The 24,424-nt window shown below is 44.1% G+C and overlaps 1 protein-coding gene across 3 annotated transcripts in view; it reads left to right on the forward strand.

Moving 5' to 3' along the window:
- The first annotated feature begins 291 nt into the window (after window positions 1–291).
- The window catches only part of CDC42 (cell division cycle 42), a 29,571-nt gene continuing 5,438 nt past the window's right edge, over window positions 292–24,424 (forward strand). For 2 of the 3 annotated variants that reach the window (XM_075279903.1, XM_075279904.1), the window contains exons 1-5: window positions 292–367; window positions 18,655–18,808; window positions 19,972–20,044; window positions 20,729–20,838; window positions 21,674–21,871. In XM_075279903.1, coding sequence (XP_075136004.1) covers window positions 18,704–18,808; window positions 19,972–20,044; window positions 20,729–20,838; window positions 21,674–21,871 — 486 coding nt within the window. In that variant the 5' untranslated portion in view covers window positions 292–367; window positions 18,655–18,703. Of the gene's footprint in view, window positions 368–18,654; window positions 18,809–19,971; window positions 20,045–20,728; window positions 20,839–21,673; window positions 21,872–24,424 lie in introns of those variants that run through there. The other variant, XM_075279905.1, reaches the window with a different exon arrangement.

Consider the following 24,424-nt stretch of genomic DNA (forward strand, 5'->3'; position numbering starts at 1 on the left):
GACTTTCAGCTGACCGGAAATGACACGGTGGCGGCCATCTTTGATATGGGCATAACGCTCCCACCCCCATTATTGTTCTTATAGATTTATTTCCAACCATTGAGATAAATATGATATTTTACGTAAATTAAGACGATAATAGGCGAATGTTACAAGTACTGCGCCATAATAATCGTGCCGTCGTTCAAAACCGTCATTTAGACCCACACGAAAGATGGCGGCCAGGAGACCTTTCCATTGAACATACTGCAGTCTCAGCCCATTCGAACGCGGTGACGTAGTGACGTTAGGCTTGCCCCTGTCTATTAGCCTAGGAAACCCTGTGTAGAGCTGCCAACGCCCGGTGGTGAGACGGGGAGAGAGTGAGGTAAGTGGGCGCTGTTACCCGGCCGGTAAAGTCGGGGGGACTGACTGGTGTCTTTTGTGAGGGGTTTGCTGGCAGAGGATACCGGAGCTGTCCGGTGTGTGAGGCGAGGCTTCCCGGTGGCGGAGATTCGGCACGTCGCATAGAGGACTCCCTGCTGTGGGTGTCAGTGACCCGGGACCTCCCGCTTCGTCCAGAGAGAGGGTAATGTCGTATTGTTCCGCCGGAGGGTGTCAGCCGCTCCCGGGCTTGTGCTGTGCCTAGGCCGCGCGCTGTGTTCTGGGGGATGCGGCTGCGCCCGGCTCGGGTGTGCGGTGACCCGGAATTCTTGTGCTGGGTGGTGCAGGGGCTCGGGTACATGTCACCATTGTGCTCCCCATCTCCAGCGGCTGCCTTACCATAGGGATTGATGGGGCTGGACGGATGGGGTGTGTCTGCTGCTGTTTTGGGGTGTTTACTCATCGCCCCCTCTCACATCCGGACATTGGGGTGCTGTAACGCTACAGCCAGTCACAGCCTTCATTTCCGGCTTGTTGTGCTACAACTGGATTAGATATTCCAGGTTTATATAGCCTGGGTGAGAATGTTGGGGTACAGCTGGTGTGCCTGGATGTTTTTGGGGTACAGATGCTGGATTTATAGTTAAACTTGAGGATTATGTCTGGTTGAAGGGGATCTAGGGGGGATAAGGGGTCTGGTAGTAAGTGCTGGGGGGGGGGGGCTTCTTTGTGTTGGTAGAGACTTGGGGTGCATTGTTGTGTCTGTGGGGTTCCCTCTATGTCCATCAGAGAATCTGCAGATATTGTTGATGTTTGAGTTTAGGGTTTCTGGGTGGGTAAGTAAGGGTGCAAGGTGTCTCTAGCTGTGAAATGTTGGGGTGTATTGACTGGACAGATTTATGGGGTACAGGGTGTCTGTAGCTGTGGATTCTCAGGATGTTTATGTTGTGTTGGTGTGTTTTGCTTTGGGCAGATGTAGGGGTGCAAGATGTTGACTATTGGGGTGTATTTCCTCTGGACAGATGATCTCGTGGCGGGGTGTCTCTAGCTGTGGAATGTTAGGGTGTATTATCTCAAGACAGATGATATCATGGTGCAAGGTGTCTCTAGTTACCGAATCTGGGGGTGTATGACCTCAGGGTGTATTTGTTAGGATTGAAGGCAGATTATTCGTACAGACTGATTCCAGGGTACAGTGTGGGGGAGGTGGACAATGCCTGCACTGTTCCTATGTTGCTGGGTGTTTGGTATGTTATTGATAACTGGCAATGAAGTGATTACTGATAGATCAGGCAGAGGATGATGGAGACTATAGGGGGATGGGGAGCTGGGCGGAAATGCAGCAGGGAGGAGGCTGGTGGGGAGGGGGGGGGAGGAAGGAAGGAGGGGCAGCTGCCTGCTGTATGTCACCCTGCATCCAGCTACTGATGCATTACATCCAGACATTACATTTCTGCGCCATTTATGTGTTGTCTGCTGTGTAGAGCTTTATGATTTGTGAGGTATACACTCTAATGTGATGTAGATGGTTCCCTATGCATTGTGTGTGTCCCCGCTACTAGTGCTCACCCAGTGTGTGTCTATATTGAGGTAGATATCAGATGTGAAACATTTATAGACTGTATGATTTTGGGCTCAAACTGCAAATTACTGTCTTTATTGTATTCTTACTGACTCTGTCTGTAGTGATGTCACTATCGCGGCCACTGCACGTGTCATTACTACAGACGTCACACCAGCAAACACAGTTGGGCAACGGAAGTGGTGACTTGTGGAAGGGCATCAGGGTAAGGGGGGTGTATTGTCTGGTTTGCTGTTTACCGCCCAAATTAATAGAATGCCTCTCATTTTCTCTCCTCTTTTCCTCAGTGGTAAGATTTTACAGTTCTTGAATCTTTTTAGTAAAGATGGAGGAACCTGTATGACACGACTAGATCTCCTTCCCAAACGTGTGAATCACAAGCTAAGTGATGTATTAGCGTGCAGGCCTAAGGAAAGGACGACTCCTATAATGGCTTAGACTTCTTACTTTTATATTACGGCTTCCTTACACCTTGTGAGATATTATGGAATGGCTGTCTAAGGTCCTTTTAATATTGTATCTTATTAGGGAATAGCTTCAATGGCTGACGTACTGTTTGGTTTGAGCTGTTATAACACTGTGGATAGTGTTGACAACATTTTGCCCATGCAGTCCTATGATGGAGGGTTATTCAGTAGTTATAGCAGTAAATGTTCTAAAACATTTTTTATTTTTTTTTGTGCTGTTACATTTGGAAAACCGTCTTATCTGTCAATGGTTAGGCACGCTGTGACTGTTAAGCTGCCATGTCTGTACGTAAGGAATAACGCTTATGGCTATTGTGATTTGTATTCTTCATTTATTAGCAGTTTTCCCCTTTGCAGTCACGTGTATTGTGTCTGATGTGGACCGCGCACAGATACCGTAATCTTTTCCAACAGCTTTGGGGTGCTGGATTCTGCTAGTGGACAGACAATGTGTGTAATAATAGTGGCACTATAGTTCACAGGTACCACCGCCTCGCCACGCATTACTTGAATGAGAACTGCTGTACATGCCGTCCGTCCACAAGCAGCGTCTGGCACCCACAGATTGCTAGAACGGGTGATCTGTGCAGCGTCTGGATGTAGGACCCCCTGTGGATAGCTTATCAGTATGAACATTTGATTTGGGGCCCACATAACAAAATTGCAGTGTTTTTCATTGCATCTTTGCAGAGTCTTTATCTGCAGATTTTCTTCCCTTATGATTGACATGCTGCGATTTTCAGAGACTCGGGTGTTTTTGAATTTGCAGCATTTCCGCAGTAGATTTTTTTTTTTCTGCAATGTTTGTATTGGGTTACGCAGATTCTCACTCATTTTGCAGGTACTATAAAACGCAATGTGGGTTTTTTTGTTTTTTTTTTTGGCCCTGCAAAAACGCTGCATTTTCCCAACGCAGGGCTTTAGCCTTAAGGACGATTCTGGAACCAAGAGGTTACCCTCTATCCAAAGCATCAGTGGTAGTCTGACGGCTGGGGCTGCCAATGTTAACAAGCAGGTGGGAAATGTGCAGCACTGCTCCATTCGTTGTAATGGCCACCTCTGGCGATGGCGGAAGAGCAGCACCTGGCATTCACCATAGAAATGACGAGAACAGGGACATGCATTGCTGTGCTGCCACTCCATGCAAACTGCTGTGCAAAACCCTATAGACTTTTGTGGGCACATTTAATATAATACTTCACAAGGTCATTTAGGAGCAAGATGGGTTCAGCAGAGATTTCAGAGTAAATGTCAGACTATCAGCTGGAAGAGAAGAGCCTAATATTTACGAAGCCCTTTTCTCTGAGACGTATTACAAAGTTTCTTATATTTGCTTGTTCTCTTGATTCTTGCAGAGTTTGTTGTAAAGTTGGTGACATGACTGTGAATATTCAGCTTGTGTCTGAGGTATTTGTGGCCAGTCTCACAAGAGTGTAACAGCATCCTGTTTGCCTGCTGGGAGTTGTAGTTTAGCAGCCCCAGGACCAGCAGCTGTGTCCCACTTCTTGGTTTAATGTCCCCTGGTTACATGCTGGTCCATGGCCGTTGTCCAGTATTGATGGCGTGTGCTTGTTCCATCTTTACTTCCTGTTCTTATTCATAGAATAAACTCTGGCGTCCTTTGAAAGTAGTGGGCAGGACATAGTGACCGTAAGATAAGAAGAATGTCCTTTCTTAAGTCGTGTATGTCACTTCTTATTCCGTGACTGCTGTATGAACGCAGGATTTATCGGTCCAGCAGCGGGGATTTCTCTTGTCTAGAACACACAAGGGTTCAGTTTACAGACTTATAAATAAGTTATTGTGTGTAATGGGCTGGTCCTGTCCCTCTCTCTGGTTGTCTCAGGTCACTCCTCGGCTCTCTCACTTCCTTCAGTGACTAATAAGACTTTTGATGGGGTTTCAGTTTAAGACTGTCAAACTTGTAATTTCTTATCCTAGCTTATGCACCTAACTGTATCTGAGCAGTAGTAATAAAGGAGCTGTCTGACTCCTTGCCATGTTATTTCTTTTGCTCCTTACAAGGGACAGTCATCCGACCATTCCACTGGTACAGGTATATCCAGATGTCTATAGTCCCCCACTGAGGTGGTGTGCTGTTGTGTGACCACTATAGTTATTACTATATTGGTGTCAATATACTATTACTGCAGTCCAGTAAACTGGAGGATGAGGGAAGCGACTGAGGATTGGTGAGCATTACTCCTGGTTATCTTATACCTTTGTCAGGACTCCCCCAGGGTCCTTATTATGACTAGTCTGTCATCTGGTTTATCACAATCCTTGCTGCAATTGGATACCAATGCCACACCATTACTGCGACATGTGAATGTACCCTCACAATAGAAGCCATTGTAAGCTAGTAGGGAAACAGTCACTACAGTTCATTGTCATACTGCACCAGAAACATAGTCTGTGACTTTGCCTAAGAAACTTTTCATTGTCTGGCTTTAGTACAAGTCAAACGAGCTTGAGGAGTGGTCTAACCAGTGCCTAGTGTCAACTCTACTATATCCATCTATTGTCTGATCTGTGAGTGACTTGTTGGTTGCAACCCCCTTCAGGTTCCAGTCCTCAAGAAATGGTGACCATCTTGTCTGGTATTGCAGCATAGCCCCATTCCTTTGAATCTTACTTGTAACCTATGTGTATACCCCCCCCCCCCCCCCTCATTTCCTCCTTTTAATATCTCTGGACTTTAAATGGCCTTCCCAGGCTTTATTAATAACCTATCATAGGGTCTTATCAATTGGATATTGGCAGGAATCCAACACACGGGGCCGATGAGCTGTATACAGAGGCTGCATCGGGGAAGGGTCAGCCATTTCTCTGTACTGAATATGTCACAGAATGAGGGGTTGTGTTATGTAGCTGCAGTGACTTGTGTGTTCTGTATATTGTTAGTGCAATGAACCCATCTACTAATGACTGATGAATCCCAGAGGCTGCGGAGACTGGCGGCCCCTTTCCTGTTATTCTCATAGAACTAATTGTAGATCCTGATGTTCCTTGTATGGTGACTGCACAAGTCCTACACATTATGGACTGAGGTATAACCTAAATGAGGAGCTGTAAGGTAGGCCTGACTCACTAGACAGTGGGTATAGTATGTGTCTATGTACTTTCTATTCCATTATGTGGGATGGTGCAGCCTGCTGCTCTATTCCATAGAGGTATCCCACGAAAACTCGATATTGCATACTGTGCGTTATATGTTTGACATAGAAACGTCTTAATGTGCCGCTACATGGCCATACATCTGAGGTGTTCTTCACACGGCTCAGACTTACCATTGGGATTGAAACTGAACACTGTCGAAAACTTGCCGCATCGTTGGCATTGTTTGGTCTAAGGGCTAGTTCACACGTGGGCAAAGGGGAGGTTTTTGACAGCGGAATTCGCTTCAAAAACCTCTCCTTTAACATGGTGGTCTATGTAGACCACTAGCTTTTTTTTTCCTCCTAGCGTTTTCCGCCTGAAGAAGCGACATGACCTTTCTTCAGGCGGAAAACGCCTGAAGAATTGCATAGAAGTGAATGGGAGGCGAAAACCGCGCGGTAAAAAACCGCGCGGTTTTTTGCACACAAAACCGCGCGGTTTTTTGCAAAAAACCGCGCGGTTTTCGCCTGCAGTTTCTATAGCACATATAGGAAAAAAAAAACCTAGCGAAAACCGCTAGCGAAAACCGCGTCAAAAACCTCGTCAAAAACCGCGTGGAATGCAAAAAACAGCGTCAAAAAAACTCCGAGGTTTTTTACCTCGCACAAATAAGCTAGGCGGTTTTCACGTGTGAACTGACCCTAAAACATTTCCTAGACTTCGAGATGTGGGTTCTCTGAAAAAGGTGCGAGGCTTACATGTGCCCACATTGTGTAGTAAAATTCTGTCACAAGGTGAGACAAGTAAAAGGTGGTATAAACTTAGGACTAGACAGTGTCCAGATCCAGCAGATTTATCATCCAACATCAGTTACTGTGATCGATGTGATGACTCTCCAGATTTACACGGTGTAACTAGTAGTGTGTATAGAGCTTTACCCTTGGCTTGGTACACAACTGTGTGCTACATAAAAGCTGGTCTGCACATTGAGATAAATATTTCTTTATGTTGCTTCATTTTAGCAAGGAGAATTGTATGACTAGGAGGCTCACCATAGGAAACATAACATGGAGATTCTATGTAGTCAATCCAGGGAGCTAAGCAACAGCCTTAATGTAATTGAGCTCCTGCTACAATGTATAAGCAAAACTTCTGCAACTGTCTTAATTTATTAAAAATGATGTCGCGAAAAGGTGTAACATTAGAGTATAGCAGATGTAATAAAAACCAAAGCTACACGTTGGTTGGCTGCTATGGACATATGCTTCACTTTCCTTTGCACAGGTTACGTTGGGTTCACACTAGTGTTTGGGTTTCCATCTTTTGGGTCTGCATGGGGACCCGAAAAACACAAACCCTACACGCAGAAACCTGCTGTCTCCATTGGAGACTCCACCGCAGATTCCACCTACAATTGGTGAAGAGAACTGTCCTGGTGAAAACAGCGAGACTTTTCTCTCTGCCGACTTTTAAGCGGAATGTGGGACGGAGTCTCATGGAGACTCGAACTCTAGTGTGAACCTAGCCTTAATGGGAATTCTTTTGCAGATGAGGCAGGGTTGGGCCTTCAGCTCCTTGCAGCACTACTGTTACTGCTTAGACCTGTGTCACCCCTCCTGCTATGACATGACCCACCCTACCTGGCAGTCCTGAGTGCACTGCTCTTTCTGCTTGTCCTTGTGAACTTCCAAAGGATGGAAACATATTCTTATCATACTCTACACACTTAAGCAAGTATTTTAAAGGGACTTTACTGGTTTTGAAAACATACCTATCCAGTCTTTGATTGATGTGGGTCCAACTCGCAGGACCCTGTTGATAGACTGATTAAGGGTACCACAGTTCTCTGGTCTATTATGTCGTGTTAGGTTCACACTAATGCTGTCCTCCAATGAACCTGTACAGCACAAAGGTGGACAACTAAAACAGTGGTTGCACAAAGAGCCTGGTGAATCCCATTGACTATAATGGGGACCATCAGGTGTCCTTTGTTTTAATTTTTTTAAATGTAGATTGAGCCTCATATAGGGCTCACAATGTCCATTTTTCCCTATGTCTTTGGCGTATGGGAGGAAATCCATGCAAACACGAGGAGAACATAAAAACTCCTTGCAGATGTTTTGTCCTTGGCAGAATTCGAACCCAGGACTCCAGCGCTGTAAGGATGCAGTGCTAACCACTGAGCCACCGCGTTACCCCAGGTGTCCTTTGTTTTTAAACTGAAACCCGTGGAGGAAAAAGTTGGACCTAGGGCCCATTCACACGGAGGAAAATGGTGAGGGATTTGTGGAATTTCAGCACTGAAAAAAAAAAGCCTCTTAATGACTTCAATGGGTTCCTAATAAAAACAACAAACCTCCCATTGACTTCAATGGGTTCCTTTTTCTGCTAGCAGAATTAAAACTTAGCAGAACCCTGGGCTTTTTTCTTTTTTTTTTTTCAGCGCTGAAATTCCACACTAAATTCCTCCGTGTGAATGGACCAGAGGTTTTTCCTCCTCTGATTCTCTGGCACAGATGAGGACATTGCCTGACATGACCTTTTTTGCATCTCAGTCCTATTTAATTGAATCAGTTTGAGCTGCAAAACCAAGCCCAGCTGCTGCACACTGTATGGGGCTGTGTTTGGTATTCAGTGAGGGACCACAGTGCTGCCCCTGAGCTTAGTGGATTGGTGGGACAGCCAGTCATTACTATCTAAGTTGAGAAAGCCCTTTTAAAGTCCCCATTTTATGTGTGGTGTTTGTAGTGCTCAATTGAAGGAATATCCAATTATTAGGTGGGACAGATAATGACCTGAATCGTTTCCATCCACATTGTGCTGATCTGTATGAGCGATGTGTAAGCTCAGCACGGGTGGGGCCAGACTTGTGTGTCCATGTCCTGCATGCGTTTCCTCCCTTCCTAGAATATAACTGAGCGTGTAGTGACAGAAATAAAGACGTCACCAAGCCTTTGGACTGGAATTTGTCTGCATGAGAAATTGGTATCCAGCTCTTAAAGCTTTTCCATGCAGCTGAATTGTGAAACCTGCTCATGTGATTTCCAGTGGTAGATAAGGAGTTCCTATAGGCATTTCCTGAGGGGTTCTCCATGTGATGGATGGTAATGTCTGTAGAGGATACACAGTTTATGGCTCTTACTGGCTTGTCTAACTTGGCAATTCCCAATAGGAGTGACAAGGCACTCGGGGGTGTCTTGGAAACCTGCCAAGGGGCTGCGGCACCCTAGCTAGGAAGACTGCATGCCTTCAAACAACCTTATTTATGTCCTTAGGATGGTGTCTGGCTTTTGATTTTAAAAAAAATCCATCTGGTAGGGGGTGTCCTAAGGAATTTTTTTTTCTTCCAGGGGTGCCCGTAGTCTGAAAAGGTTGGGAAACTCTGATTCTTAACTGGTCTAGTTTATGGGAAAAAGGGTGGAATCCTTAGTGACTTTAATGTCATGCCCTGTTCTGCTAATGTCATGTTCTGATGGTTCCTGGCGCTGCCAGCTCTGTGCCTTGTGTGGTCCCTGGTGACACACAGGAAATACCCACTCAGGCAGTGACTGAGGGCTGTGGTGACCAGACCTCTATCAGACAGTGCTATGCTGAGGGGGTATTCCTTTTGTGTCAAGACCAGCAATAGCAGAAGAGTGATAGTGGAATGGTAAGTAAGGTGTGTGTTGTGATATATATGCCAATCTGAGACCCCTAGTGACTTGGTGGATGATCCATCTTAAGAGGATTTTCCCACAATCACAACTTCTCCTTTCCAGGAGACAGTCAGGAGTCTGATCACTGGGCGTACCCCCAGTTATAAGATGTAGATGGAACTCCTGTTCTTGTGGAGTGATGGTTCTGCCTGCATAAGATAAGATAATCCTTTACTAGTCCCACAGTGGGGAAATTTCAGCATTTTACAGCAGCATAGTAATATAGATACAGGATAATACGCAGTAATATATTACAGACGTAGACACACATATGCTGAGAAGATATACTAGGAGTCCATAGCAGCTAAGGGACAGAAGAAAAAAGAAGGAAGACTTCAGGATCATTAGTTCTCTGTGCGGAGTGATCTTCGCTTAGTCTGATGTGGATTATGTAGCCTGATCGCAGTGGGAAGGAAGGACTTGCGATAGCTCCTTCTCACACTTGGGGTGAAGCAGACGGTCACTTACAGTGCTGCCAAGTGCCATCACGGTCTCCTACATGGGATGAGAGTTGTTCTCCTGGAGCTCACCACAGACAGTATCCTTCTATTACCCACCACCTGTACTGGGTCCAGGGGGCTCCCCAGGACAGAGCTGGCCCTTCTGATCATCCTGTCAAGTCTATTTCTGTCCCTGGTTGAAATACTGCTCCCCCAGCAGGCTACACCGAAAAAGATGGCTGAAGCAAACACAGCATTGTAAAAGGCCCTAAGAAGTGGCCCCTGGACTCCAAAGGCCCTTAGCCTCCTGAGCAGGTAGAGTCTGCTGTGGCCCTTTCTGTGCAGCGCCTCCAGGTGATTAACCCAGTCTAGTTTATTATTAAGGAGCACACCCAGGTACTTGTAGGTCCTGACTATCTCAATGCATGCATACTACTGCTACATAAGTTTATGAGACTGCCGAAGATGGCTGAGCATTGCACTCAGTCTCTTAGAGATTGAATAGGCCAACAGTGCATGTGAGTAAACTTTGGTGATAGCTGCAAAGATGGGAATAATGGCTCCCAACCTTCATGGTAACAGCTGCACGTTGTTCGCTCACCTCCTATAGGGCAGGATGGGAGGTACGATAACAGAATAGCACATCTAGTTATACTGTTTCTTTGACTATGTATGTACAGTTAGGTCGGGTTCACACCTGCACCCGGTCTCCACTTTGCAGGTTTCCGTCTTCTGCCTGAGAAACTGGACAGGAGACGGAAACCGGCAGTCACTTCTCAAACCCATTCACTGGGTTTGAAAAGTGACTGCCTGTGAGCATTTTCTGGTCTCCACGGCGAAACAGTTTTTTTTTAACCGGACACAAAGTCGGAAATGCAGGACTTTGTGTCTGGTTAATTTCCCCCCCACCCCCCACAAACCGACCCCCCCCCCCCAAAAAAAAAAAAAAAAAAAAAAAATGGTTTTGCTGCGGAGACCAGAAATTGCTCACGGGCGGTCACTGACTGCTGAGTTTCCAGCTCCTGTCCAGTTTCTCGGGCAGAAGACAGAAACCCACAAAGCGGAGACGGGGCGCAGGTGTGAACCCGCCCTAACACTATAGCTCAGCAGTGTTGGCTATTTCCACAGCTCCCATTCTCCTTCATTGGCGTTATGGGAACAGCTGATCTGTGCAGCTCTATGTTGTTCTCAGAAGTTCTGTGTTATAGGTTGGTGCTTGTATTATTCCCCATGTTGGCAGCGTTTTGTCAAGGTGGGAATAACCCTTTATCTGAAGCTACACTCTATAAATGCTAGCACAGGGCTAGAGTAACCTTAGGAGCCAAGTATTGATAGAACAAGTACATGTACTAGTACCTTGCACTTTGCATTGTGTTATTTTCATCTTCTTCCTGGACCACTTATACTGTCATATTGGCTCCCAGATCAGACTCATTCAGTCCATCCCCGCCATAACAAGTCATGTACGGTTTTTTCAACCATTTTCATTTACTTCCTTGTCCCCATACATAAGTTATTTCTGGGAAAAGACCCATGAAGTGAACCATGGCTAGTGAGTCATCACTTCTTTATCTTGTGGAATTCCAGCTTACAATCTAGTCCCGTGTGAAGTTATTAATGTAACCGCTGTCACTTCTCATTATAAAGGTGTGATGTCCTTCTATGTATTACTGTGTCTGGACCTGGCTCATCAGTTCATAATTTATTTATTTTTTCTCTTTTTAATTTTAAATTGTATATGTAGTCTTAACATGTGACTGATTCTTTCAGTTCTAAAGGCTCTTATTGTATGGTTTATGTAGGGGAAATGTGGCTTAAACAGAATAGAAAACCCACGTCATGTACCCTGTAAAGCATCAAAGCCAATAGGTGGGGTGAGCTGTAAAGGAAATGGTGGAGGCTGGTTATAAAGAGCATCTGTGACTCTGGAGGTCCTGTCCTGCATTACGTAGATAACCCCCTTAATGTATTTGTGCTCTGTGGTCGCGCTCAGTTTTGTTCATGCTTGTTCCATTCTCATAGTGCTCCTTGTTCAGTATAGGTTATCATGGGGTTAGGATGATCCACACACATTGCGTAGCTCTGCAGCTTTCCCTGTTTAGTGGATGTGCGGTTCGTTGTATTCTTAGTAGGGCTGGGCAATTAATCGGAATGTACCTGAAATGGAAAGTCTGCTGTTAAGATATGTTCACATGGAGGAAAAGGTTGCAGAAACCTTTTCCGCGTTGTGAACATTCCGCATGGCAAGCCGCGCCGGGATGTCAGTGCAGTACATTGGCATTCTGTTGCGGCATACCGCGCCTGTTTTAGGAATGAATGATAGGTCATCTCGCTTCCTTTTTCCACTACTAGCTAGCGGGGGGAAGAGGGGAGGGGAAACAAAAACCGATTTGTCCTTCATTGAAGTCAATGGGAGCCGGTTGCAGGTGGATTTTGAGGCGGATTCCATGTCAAAATCAGCCTGCAAAGAAAAAAAACTCTGTGTGAACTAGCCCCAAATGGTTGAGAACTTGCTGATGTTGATTTTGCATCCACGCCATTCTGTCTCATTCTGCCATTGATTACAGGATATGTCACTCGCTGTGCTCTATACAATCAGGATTGGTAATGTGAATAACCAAACCCGAAATTCTGTGGATTGACAAATAAATGGGGAACGTTCTTAAATAATCGTTCATTAATCATAATCGAGGTACATTGTTCAACTAATGGTGTTTTTTTTGGGAATGATCATCGCCCATCCCTAAGACCCAGTTTACAACTACGTTCAGGCCATTTTGTTCCCCCCTCTACGTGAAATATGCAGAGAGAAGTGTCCTGCAAGCACATGGGCACCATTATAGTCTATGGGGTCTGTGGGTTTCCTTAGCTAACTGCTTTTTTTTTTTTTTTTTTTTTTTTTAATGCGGATTAGGTTTCCGTTCAGGGGAGTCACCAAGCGGACTTCCCGAATGGAAACCCATGCAGAGATGTGAATCGGGCCTTATTCATATGTAAACTCTTTAGTGGTGCAGCAATTGCAGAATTTTCCTAAAAAGAATTTAATACCAGCGTGTAACCTCATTGGGTATTTCTTGTATTCTTGGCCCTTTTGTTGTATATGCCATGATTTACATTAAAGGGGCTCTGTCATTGGAAAAAGTCATTTTTAACTAAGCCTTTAGAAAGGCTATTCCACACCTACCTTTAGTATGTAAATCGCCTCATGGTTTTTGAATGAGCTTGTTTTTATACCTATGCTAATGAGCTTCCAGCCAGCACAGGAAGTTGTCAGCAGCACTCATCTGTGCTATCGTGTCCTATGTGTGTTAGAGCAGGGAAATGTTGTCAGCAGCCTGTGTAGTACACACAGGAGAGAATAGCAGAGGGTGCACGATGAGACTTCCGGGGTGCACCAAGAGGCTAATTAGCATATGGATAAAAATGGGCTCATTCAAAAACTGAGGTGATTTACATACAAAAGGTAGGTGTGGAATAGCCTTTCTAAAGGCTATGCAAGGATGTGATTGGTTAAAAATAACTTTTGCCAGTGACAGCCCCTTTAGGAGGACTCCATAGTAGAGCGTGTCACCTGTAAGGTCTGTCGGAGGCCATGAGGGAACGCTTTTGGTTTCTGTCTGAGTAATGTAATTCTATGGACGTGTTCTGCTTGTACATCTCATGCACTCTCTCCATGTACGCCAGATGTGCATATCTTTGTCTGCAGTGTAATGCAGTCAGGCCTCGCTCCTTCGTCTTTATAGTGTTCCTATTAACTCTTTCAGTACTAATTAGAAGTGAGGCGTTATGAGAGTGGGTTCAGCCCATGGGATGACAGCCTGAGCTTTGTGCAGGCGGCGGATAGGACTCATCATTTGGTGACTCACGTGTGAGCTGACTCGCATGTCACTGTTCATTTCTATTAGGTAATCGCAGCAAGTGAAGGCACATTGAGCGGACACATCTGCTGACCTGTGACTGTAATGTGACAAGCCTGCAGGGTGTGCACATGTAGGAGAACAGAGCCAGGCCGTGCAATCTGCTTCCCGCCTGCGTCATGCTGCTTTCTTAGTTCTCATGCTGACCTATTGCAAGCTCTTCCGACTCTCCATTATAGATTGGGATTTGTCTGTCAGGTACTTTTATAAGCAGATGTGGTGAGATTTGAGTTTCATCTTTGAGGATGACACCTTTGTAGCTGACTGTAGAAAAAAGGGACCTTCGGGGTCCAGTAACCCACCAAGTCTCTACCTGTATAGTAATAATACGCTGTAGCTGAGGATTCCTTTTAATGCTTTCATACTTTTATTACCGGGGTTGTGCAGGACCCAAAAACATGGCTGTTCTCTCCTTCTCGGGAAGTGACCTCACATAGCAATGCCACAATCTCCCCCCCCCCCCACCCCCATCAAAATAAATGAGACTGAGCTATAGCATGGCCATGTGACCAATGGACATGTCACTTGCTGAGAAGAAAGCAGCCATGTTTTTGAAGCCCTGCACAACCCCTTTACAGCCTTCATGGAGGACGTACCATTCACTTAACACTTCAGCTATTCAACCATTTACAAAAAGATCATCCCCTTATATATGAATATGGGAAATTCCTCTGACATGATGGGATTTCCTGTATAATGGGCGAGGTTCTGGTTCCTGTAAGCAGCCGGAGTCCCCCCTCATTCATTGAACTAGTTTAATTTAATTTAAAAAAAAAAACAAAAACAACAAACTGGATTTTAGAGACCCGTGTTTAGCCATTACATTTGGGAAGGCTGGGGGGGGGGGGGCTACTTAATATAGCCAAGTACAGTGTATTCCTGGTGGTCTCCCAGAGTCTAATACAGACACAGTGTGCATGTTTGTCCATTACTCCATTCAAACCAGATCTCTGTTTTTTTTTTGTTTGTGTGTGTGTGTGTTCCAATTGCTGTGCCTAGACCTTGTTTTTGGAATAGCTCTGTTAGGTTTTAGGTTGTGTGTTTAAACAGTATATGTGGTCACTATAGTCTTAGATTTTGCATGCTATATCTGCAGTTTGCGCTTCTTCTCTGAGTCAGTGGGTGGAGACTAGCTGCCATATACCGCATACAGGAAGCAAAGGAGAATCTGACCCGGGACCATGTGCCACATGTATAGAGAAGTAGTCACCTGTACAAATGTGAATAAAACAATTTGGTTGTGATAGAAATCTCCTATTTAGCCCCAACATCAGTCTAAGCCTCAGTTTTCTCTGGTCTCCTGCATGTCTTGTTTACTGCTAATCCCCCCATAGACATATGTAGTGTCATGTGACCTGCAGTCTCTCAAGATGTATATAGCAGGGATTTTTGGAGTGAAAGTCACTTTAGTAGAGGGAGTATGATGTAGGAAGATGGAAACCCCCTTATGAGAACAGGCATTTCTGATCTATAACACATCATCTTATTTCCTGTACTATCCATTTATGCAGCGTTTGTTGGAAAGGCAGTGAGTATAAGGCCTGGTTCACATCTGCGTTCGGGGAGTCTGCTTAGGGAACCCTCGCACGGAAACCTATACACATTAAAAAGCGGTTACCTTTAGGAAACCTGCGGACCCCGTAGACTATAATGGGGTCTGTGTGGTGTCCGCACAAAATGGGGAGAGGAAAGTGATGCTTGCTGGACTTTTCTCTCAGCGTGCTTCTGGAAACCACATGGACACCATTATAGTCTATGCAGATAGGTTTCCGTTCGGTGGGGTGAGGAAAGGGTGGGGGGTCCCAAGCGTACTCCCCGAATTGAAACACAAACACAGATGTGAACCGGGCCCAAGTTGTCCATGAGAAGCGCAGAATGCCTTCAGCTGTTGAACAGATCTGATGAGCAGACATGAGTTGTCCTCTCTGCTTGCCATGATCTGTAAATCTGTACCAGGCCCCCAACTATGCCTCCTGCAGTGGGTACCATCTCTCTGGTATCCACTCCTGTCTTTGTCATGTCGGCCTAAGGATGTTGCCAGACAAGAGTCTTGTGTCTATATAATATGAGCATACTGTCCCCAGCGCAGATATACTGGTCTGAACTACATCAGCTCAGTCCATAGAGCTCTATGATGCTGTGTGAAATTGGTTCACTTATCCGCTATACAGATGTTTGTATGTGGGGGCAGTACACTTGTCTGAATTTCAAGGGTTTTCCCAATCTTATTCCATCCATGGTTACATCCGTGCAATGAGTGTGGACCGCTCTTAGGATCTGTGCGATGTACCCAATGTACAGCCCTGTGTGTGTGTGTGTGTGTGTGTGTGTGTGTGTGTGGTATATGTCACCAGTAGAGCCTAGTAATACATTCATTGTATAGCAGCCCTGGTGCAAACGGCAGAGACTAAACGTAGTCCTGTTCTGTAACTAGCCAGATTAGTACGCCCTGTATACAAGTTATGTCAGGTATAGCAGTAGGATATATGTGTAGGGATGAATGCAGTGAATGTTTATCCCAATAAATGGTCTGTTTTTCTGGCCTTTCATGGCTATGTGAATCCAGCCTTAGGACTGACCGTTCCTACATCTGACCACATGCGCCACTTTCCTATCTGTTTTTAGTGTTTCTCAGTCTTATGTTTTCCCTTGGCACTATCACACGTCTTGTAAGTATTTATAGTTCTTTTATGTCTGTGTGACTTTTATCATTTCCTTATTGATCTCGGGCAATTCTTTCAACCTCTTAGACTTTTAGCCCATTCTCCTCCTCATTTTTGTCAGTAATCTTGTAAAATGAAAGTCACACCTAAACGCTTGATCACACAAAGTTCACAGGCAGGAGTGTATGTAACCTGGGAGTAGGCCCCATGTACTTGGTACACAGGGAGGCGGCTGGCTCTGTGCTCTTTAAAGCTATACTGCCCTCAGTACTGCCGGTGAGTTAGAGGATTGATGTCTATTATATACTGCAGGAAAGCTGACTGTGTGCGCCCTGGTGCTGGAGATACTGGCGCTGTTAATTTCGACATGTAATATAATACTGCATGTTGATGAGGACCTCTTTAATAGGTACAATAAGCCTTCAATAGATGGCATGGAAAATTTTATCTAACAATCTTATTAGTGAAAATGTTTTGTCTTAATTGGTTGCGAATAGAGATGAGCGAACACTGTTCGGATCAGCCGATCTGAACAGCACGCACCCATAGAAATGAATGGAAGCACCTGTGACGCCGGCAAAGTCAGCGTCACAGGTAATAGATATGGCCATGAATGCTGGGACTTTCTAGACCCTAAAACCAGATGGGATTATCTTCTCCTACAGGTAGTGTCCCTGCCTGATAACCAGCCCACAGTAAAGAAATCATGCATGGGCAAGCGTCTGACAGACCATAGAAGGTTTCTGCAGTCATGGCAGTTTTGATTGGCAACAGACTGTCTCCACTAAGGCTTGGTTCACATCTGTGTTCGGGTTTCCGTTGTTGTGGTGGGGGGCTACTTAAGGACCCCCATCCCCCCCCTTCCCCACAGAAATTTAATTTGCATAAAAAAAGCAGTTACCTTAGACAACCCGCTGACCCCATAGACTATAATGGGGTCCATGTAGTTTCCGCATGCAAAATGCAGAGAGAAAAGTACTGCTTGCAGCATTATTCTATCTGCATTTTTCATGTGGAGAGGGGAACAAAATCCTCGAACGCAGATGTGAGTCATGCCTAAGATGGTCCAAGAATCTGTAAAACCCTGCAAAATCTATTATAGATAGATATCTTTGTTCATGGAAAACCCCTTCAAGGCTGAGGCCACATTGACAAGAAAAAAAAATAGCAGAAGTGTAAGTACTTCCTTTATCTTTACCATTCCTTTGGTAGCCATTCTTGGCATTGGTGCCAAAAAAGAAAAACTGTCCTCTGCAGGTTTTCTGACAACCAACACGCCACCAAATAGCTGATGCCAATCCATTTATCGGAGACTTCCAACGAGAAGCAAAATCCAGTGCTCCGCGATTTCCCCCATGATCCATGACCTTTACTATGGCGATACATATCTGCCCGCACACATTAGGCTCTACGTCGCGTATTCTGTAGTTTACTGCTATTCCGTGCCTGTCTAGTACTGGGTTGCAAGACTTCCTCAGATGAATACTTGATTTCACTGGGTTTTAACTTTCTAAATGTTGATGGGGCCACCAAGTGACTGACTTTCTCCTGACAGTGTAGTCAGATGGGCCCCATTACAGGGCCATATTATTGGGAAAGAAAGTTTGTAGAGATAAATGACTTGTGTAAAGAAAGAAACTGTGCGGCTAGCATCCTGCCCAAAGCTCTTCCCACCAGCAGGGGGCAATGACTTCCCTGGTATACCAATAACAGCACTCTCTTGTATGGTTAATACAAGTCCCATTACCAGTTAGGCCGATAGCAATCAGCACCCTCGATGTGTGTTGTCTAGTGCCGCTCGTCCTCCTCTGAGTTGGCCCGTGTAATGTTTCCTTTCCACATGTGGCTGTGCTGCATACGGATTGCCGGATTACCTGTTCTTGCAACAGAAAACCGTAGCTGGGAGTTGGCGGTAATCCCTGCGCCATTTCATGGCAGAGATGAAATAAAGAAATAGCTCCTGATAACTTGCATGAGTTTTCTAATCTATCTCGGGTATAAAAATATATCTGACGCGTTATCCCTGTTTATGGTTTGATAGGAGGTTCTACTTATAGGCTGATAGACTTGCGGGTGATCTTATTCCAAGGTGAAGAGCCCAAGAGGTGCGTTTTTTCTAAAAGTCTTTCTCATTGTGGAATGCTATTGAACTTTCATTGTGTTCTGGGTTATTACCTAGAAAGCCTTGGCAGTGCATTGTACAGATTTATTGGCAGCAGGAGAGTGCAAATATTTGTACACATAGGAGACACAAGTCTTCGCTATATATTTTTACAATTGACGTCACAAGGTGCGTCCATAAGGTCAATGTAATGATTCACATGCTGATGTCCAGATGGCTTGTGCCAATGTTTGGTCCCTTCTGTGTATAATATTGCGGTGCCTTTGAGGGTTTCTCTACCTAATGATGTCCTTTTGTCCCTTCCAGGTCTGCATTAAACCAGCGGTGTGGAGACTGACAACACAAGATTGCAGCCATGCAGACTATTAAGTGTGTGGTCGTTGGGGATGGTGCTGTCGGTAAAACATGTCTCTTAATTTCATACACAACAAACAAGTTCCCATCGGAATATGTACCTACAGTAAGTTGAAGCCAAGTTATTTGCATCCATCTGATCACACACGGTGACCAAATGACAACTGTTCAATGTAATTTAACGCCCCAAAAATTTAGTCACACTTTCTGTTCCTGTTGTCACGTCTGCAAAAATGGCTTACCAATGCTTAGTAGAGCAATGCTGAAATCTTTAATAGTTCCCGCCAGTTAGCACAAACGGTCCAATTCCTGCTCTGATTCAGACTCTCATAAATGGCTATGGATTGAATTCTTATAAAAGTAATTTAGATATATAATTTGTTACATATTTAAATATACAGCATTATGTAATATAAACCAGTAGGCAAATTATCACTTAAAATGTGTCATGTCAGCCCTGCTGTATCTTCCCTATTAGGGATTTTTGAGTTAATAGAGAGGTTTCTCTGGACATTAGAAGATTGATTACAAAGAGGGTCTCACGGGGAAAAACCTGCCCCGTACTACAGACAGAAGCTGGGTGATGCTTCACTACATCTGTGTATCACAATGGCAAACAGTTCTAATGTACTTTACCCACAAAAGGGACTCCGAACACAGTAGTAGTGAAGTACTGGAGTTAGTGGCTGTCATACACTGGAGTACCTATACAAAAATGGGTGGAATATACAAATTCGGTGTAGATGTTGCCCTTGGTCAGATTCTAACCAGTCCATAGGCTTTGTTCACATGGTGTCATTTGGAGAGAAATTTGAGACTGTATTCCAGCTCAGATCCCTCTCCAAATTCCAGCCCAGTGGAAGACAGAAGCATATTATGATCTTTCCGCTATGGGATAGATTTCTATGCCTTGTGCCGCAGGTTCTAAGGCTGAATGAGCTGTGCACGCCACACTAAGGTCTTGTTCTGAAGAGAAAGGTCAGTCAGTGTCTCCCACTGAAAACAATAAGAGGCAGATTCTGGTCAGAATTAGTCCACTTCAAAATATGCTCCACATTCCTGTCTGAATGCCTCCTTGCGTCGTTGGGTTTTCCCACAGATTGCAGCTGTACACTTCCAGACATTACTTGTCATACTTCATGGTGCAATGACATGTAAAGTGGCGAAGATATTCACAAGTCTCTAGGTCTCTATTTCAGGATGTGCCTCAGTAGTGGATGTAGTGCTGCACTGTTCAATGTACTGTAATAACTCTCATCTGGTTCCCAGGTATTTGACAACTATGCTGTCACAGTTATGATCGGTGGAGAACCCTACACCCTAGGACTTTTTGACACAGCAGGTAACCCTCAGATCAATGTATATTAGGTAGACTAATTTAATCCAGTCTCACTTAACTCTCGTAATCTGAAATTTATTGGGATTTCTTACAGAAGTTTGTCTGGGCTTACAAGTCAGTTTATGTACACTTTTAGCTAGAACTCTCTGGCCATCCAATGACTTTTGGTCCCATTCAGGACTGTAGTACTAAATAACTTTTACGGTTTGGGCAATGGATTCCAAAGTATTGCCTGTGCAAATCTCTATACACATATAACCTGTATAGTTTATTCAGTTGCATACATCAGCCATTGGCCGCAATGTTAGAGGACTGCTCAATCACCTCTTACATATTACTAAATAACCGGATTCTCCATAAAACAGCAATCCTGGTAGTCTTCTGATAGTCTGCGTTGTGCTCTCCCTTTAATAACCCATGAATAAGCCGCAGTACACAAGCTATTGATAAAGGGCGCGGTGTAACACTCATTCATCCCTGCTGATTTATTCCTTTCTTATCTAGTAGTGTATGGTGCTAGATTATGTATTCAGAGAGTGACTTGGCTTTCCAAGGCTGACACTAAAGACCATAGAGAGATGGTAAATATAAAAGGAGCTGATCCTTGTATACCGGTCATCCTGTACTGCCGACCATGTACTGTATATGGAATTACAGTGAATAATGAATGCTGAACTCTGCTTACAGGGCAGGAAGATTACGATAGATTACGACCACTTAGCTATCCACAGACAGATGTCTTCCTTGTCTGCTTCTCCGTGGTTTCTCCATCTTCATTCGAAAATGTGAAAGAAAAGGTAACGTTAAAGTTTTATTTAGTAAAAGCTGAACATGCTTTTGGCCTAATGTGTTTTGTTGCATTGTATGAAGTATTATAGTAATACCTGGTGCCAGGTAACGTAATACAAATGAGGGGTTTGCTATGATTTAGGCATTGAAAGCTTATCCTTAGGATGTGATCAGTTGAAGGGGCTATGGTGCCATGTGTAGTGTAATGTACAGAGCTGTAAGTATATTCTGTCCCGTGGCCGCCTTTGGTTACTACAGCTCTGCTTCCATATATGTGATCTGCAGTGACCTGGCTTGATGTAAGGAATCCATGTACTTCCAACTCCATACATTGCGTTATTACTGGCACCAAGGCCTCTTCAAGTAATTAGTCAATGGGGGTTGACAGCCCACCATTAATCTCATGGCATTGATGGCCTATTCTTGGGATAGGTCATAGTCTAAATACTGGAGAACCAGTTTAAGGTTTTGTCCCGTGAGGATAACCCATGTCCTGTTAGGACTTGTGGGTTGATATGGAAGAGTGAAGTCCCCATTAGCGAGGAAAAGCTGCTCCAAATGGTATTCACTAGCAAAAAAACAGCTGATTCTGTAGTTTCCCCAACAGGCAGCTCACTCATGGGGTAGTGTAAATTTTAATTGTTGTTCCAGATGGGGAACCCTTGTCCCAGCACTTTACCTTTACTTAAACCATGGTCTTAGATGTCATGTGTTATATTGGAGCATATACAATTAATAGAGGAGCATCCTGATCATTATTTCCCTGCTAGGCTGTTTGGGATATGACACATTGGCGCGATAGTTTCCTTTCATCACAGTTTTATGATCCTTATCTTTTTACAGTGGGTACCTGAAATCACTCACCATTGTCCCAAGACTCCATTCTTGCTTGTCGGGACACAGATCGACTTACGAGATGACCCCTCCACAATCGAGAAACTTGCAAAAAATAAACAGAAGCCAATCACTCCAGAGACAGCGGAGAAGCTTGCCCGAGACTTGAAGGCAGTGAAATACGTGGAGTGTTCCGCACTGACACAGGTAAGGAGGGCTTGGCTATTGCATGGACACCTCAACCTTCTGGTCATATATCTCCGTGTGCAGCCACAGTCTGTACCTCTCACTTCTGTACTACAATTTGTGATAAGGTTCAATGCACTTTCTTGCGACCATCACTTTTGCACTCTTTAGTTCCCTCACATTTGTTCTAAAGTTGGGCTATTTCCATATCCTATTTGTAAAGTTTTCAGGAAACTCTAGATCTTATGTTCAGCGTCCCCTTTGTCCATAGGCCATTTGTGGTATTGCAGTTAAGCTTTGTGCCCCAACCCACTAAATTATATTGGAAGGAAAATTCTGAAAGGGGCTCAATGAGGTGTATAAAGTAAGACCAGTCTGTCTGCTAGTATTTCATCAGCCAGTTCGGATTATACTCAGCAAAATAGTTTCCTGTGTTTCAGCTGATATTACATTTTATTATTACATTATACATTACATATATTATATTATCCATAGATATTACTTAGTGCATGTGAATGGATTAAGTAACTTTGGTGTAATGCAGTTGAACTATCAGACCCCCAGAGAAAGTGTCCTCCTTTACGGTGAGGTAGAGGGAAGGATCTAGGCTGTCGGGGTTGTCGATGGTCCCCTCTATTACCATTATAAACCACTAAAGATCTTTCTAAGACAAAATTCTAAGAAAAATTTGAAGTAGCTGTAAAAAATATTTGAAAAAAAAAAATAGAATTTGCCTGCCGGTCCAGCTAGTGAGCGCTCCAGTCAGTGTTCACGTAAAGGTCACTACTCAGATGTCTGAATGCAGTACGGTTTCACTCCACCACCTGGACTACCGAAGCATTAACGTTTTTATTTATTTATAAAAACTTCCTGCATATTATGGACATAATAGGAATTTTGGTTCCAAAATAATAGAAAAGAGTCTGTTCTGGCTCATCATCACCCGTGTCCATAGGCCATGTGTGGTATTGCACCTCAGCTCAGTGACCCAGAATTTTAAATGACATTGAACAAATTCTTTAAACTCTTGACATCCCCTTTAATATGGCCCAAGAGCGGGGTTGTTTCTAGCAGATGACCTAGATTCACAGGAGTCTGAAGCTTGTGTGCACACATCATCTGCATAATGAACAATTAGGATTCCAGGCAAATGGAGCGAAAGACTCTGCCCTGATTGGAGTCCCGTCAGCTGTACGGACCCTACACCAAATTGGGAAACCTGTGGTTTAGGGCGATTTAGTTTGCTTTGCATCTGTTTGACAGCTGGAGAACCACAACTTTCCGGTTTTCAGTATAAAGTGTGTGGGGTTAGCCTTGCACCCCCATTAGCCAGTGATGCAATGGTCACGGTTTTAGCAGCAAATTTTTCTAGGCCTATAAATTTCCTAACTTCCTGTTAACGTTTGGTCATCCACTTACTGCACCTTAACCCTTGAAAACAGAAGTGGTTGAGACGTGACGTCAGTGGTGTTGAAGGCTTGCAGGAATTACTGCATTTGGAGAAGTAGTTGTGAAAGACATCTAATAAGCCTATACACGAGTGAAAAGAAAATAATAGCAGAGCTCAACTTTAAAGGAAACGGCCCTACTGGTAATGTCTGGATTGGTGGGCAATAGTATGGCATAGGTAATTCTGAGATTCCTTGTGTCCTCCTTCACCCACCACAGACCCCTGCACTTGGTGTAACGCAGCCTATCAGTTTCACTGCCTTAAAGGGAACTTGTTGGTATGTTTGGGACACTAAACCACTGGGGTGCAAAAAAACATGCTGGTAGTTTAGTGTCTCAAACCTTGACTGGTTTCCTTTTAACATTTTAGTTTTCCTGCATTTAGTAATACATCACAATGACCAAATGACTCTTCTGGCTCTGCTGCATTGTCTCGGTGTTATATAAATGTGTCTATATCCTGGGTATAGTAATTTGCCAAGCTTTTGGTTCCTGAGCACAAGATGCTAGAAATGTAATCTGTATTGTTTAATTGTTCCTTAAGACTTGGAGGTTGTATCACTACTTATAAGCCAAAGGCACCCACTTGAAAATGAATTTAGGAGAGTCCAGTTAGTACCTTTGACATGTCACGCCTTTTCTTATGTTCTCTAATTTTGGCTTCTTATTGTTTTTGCCTTTTGTGTCTAGCAAGTGTAACTCTCATCCTGAGCTACGGCCATCTTTCTTTTGCTTTGTTTTATGTGCGGTCATTTTTTGCCTCTGACCTTTCACCATTAATTGCCTTTTATTGTGTAATCTTAAAACTTTAATTGTTCGCTTTTTTTTATCATTTTTTTTTTCTAAATTCAAGTTTTAGCTTTTTTGTTGCTGTATCTAGTTTTGCTGTATTTGCACATTTTTTGCTGTTATGATGCATCACACAAGACACAAAAGAGCTACCAATAATACTCATACATGGCAAGAACTTGGGCTGATACTTGGGCTCTTGGTCACGTGACCAACTCTGCTGTACTCGGTGTGCACAGCAGGAGTAGAGCACGGTTGGTCATGTGACCTGGAGGACAAATCTTTGTTTTCCCACAGCATTGTGAAAATGTAATATATAGTGCGAAGATTGCTCAT

The sequence above is a fragment of the Leptodactylus fuscus genome, chromosome 6 (genome assembly GCF_031893055.1).
Source record: "Leptodactylus fuscus isolate aLepFus1 chromosome 6, aLepFus1.hap2, whole genome shotgun sequence".
Taxonomy (NCBI): Eukaryota; Metazoa; Chordata; class Amphibia; order Anura; family Leptodactylidae; genus Leptodactylus; species Leptodactylus fuscus.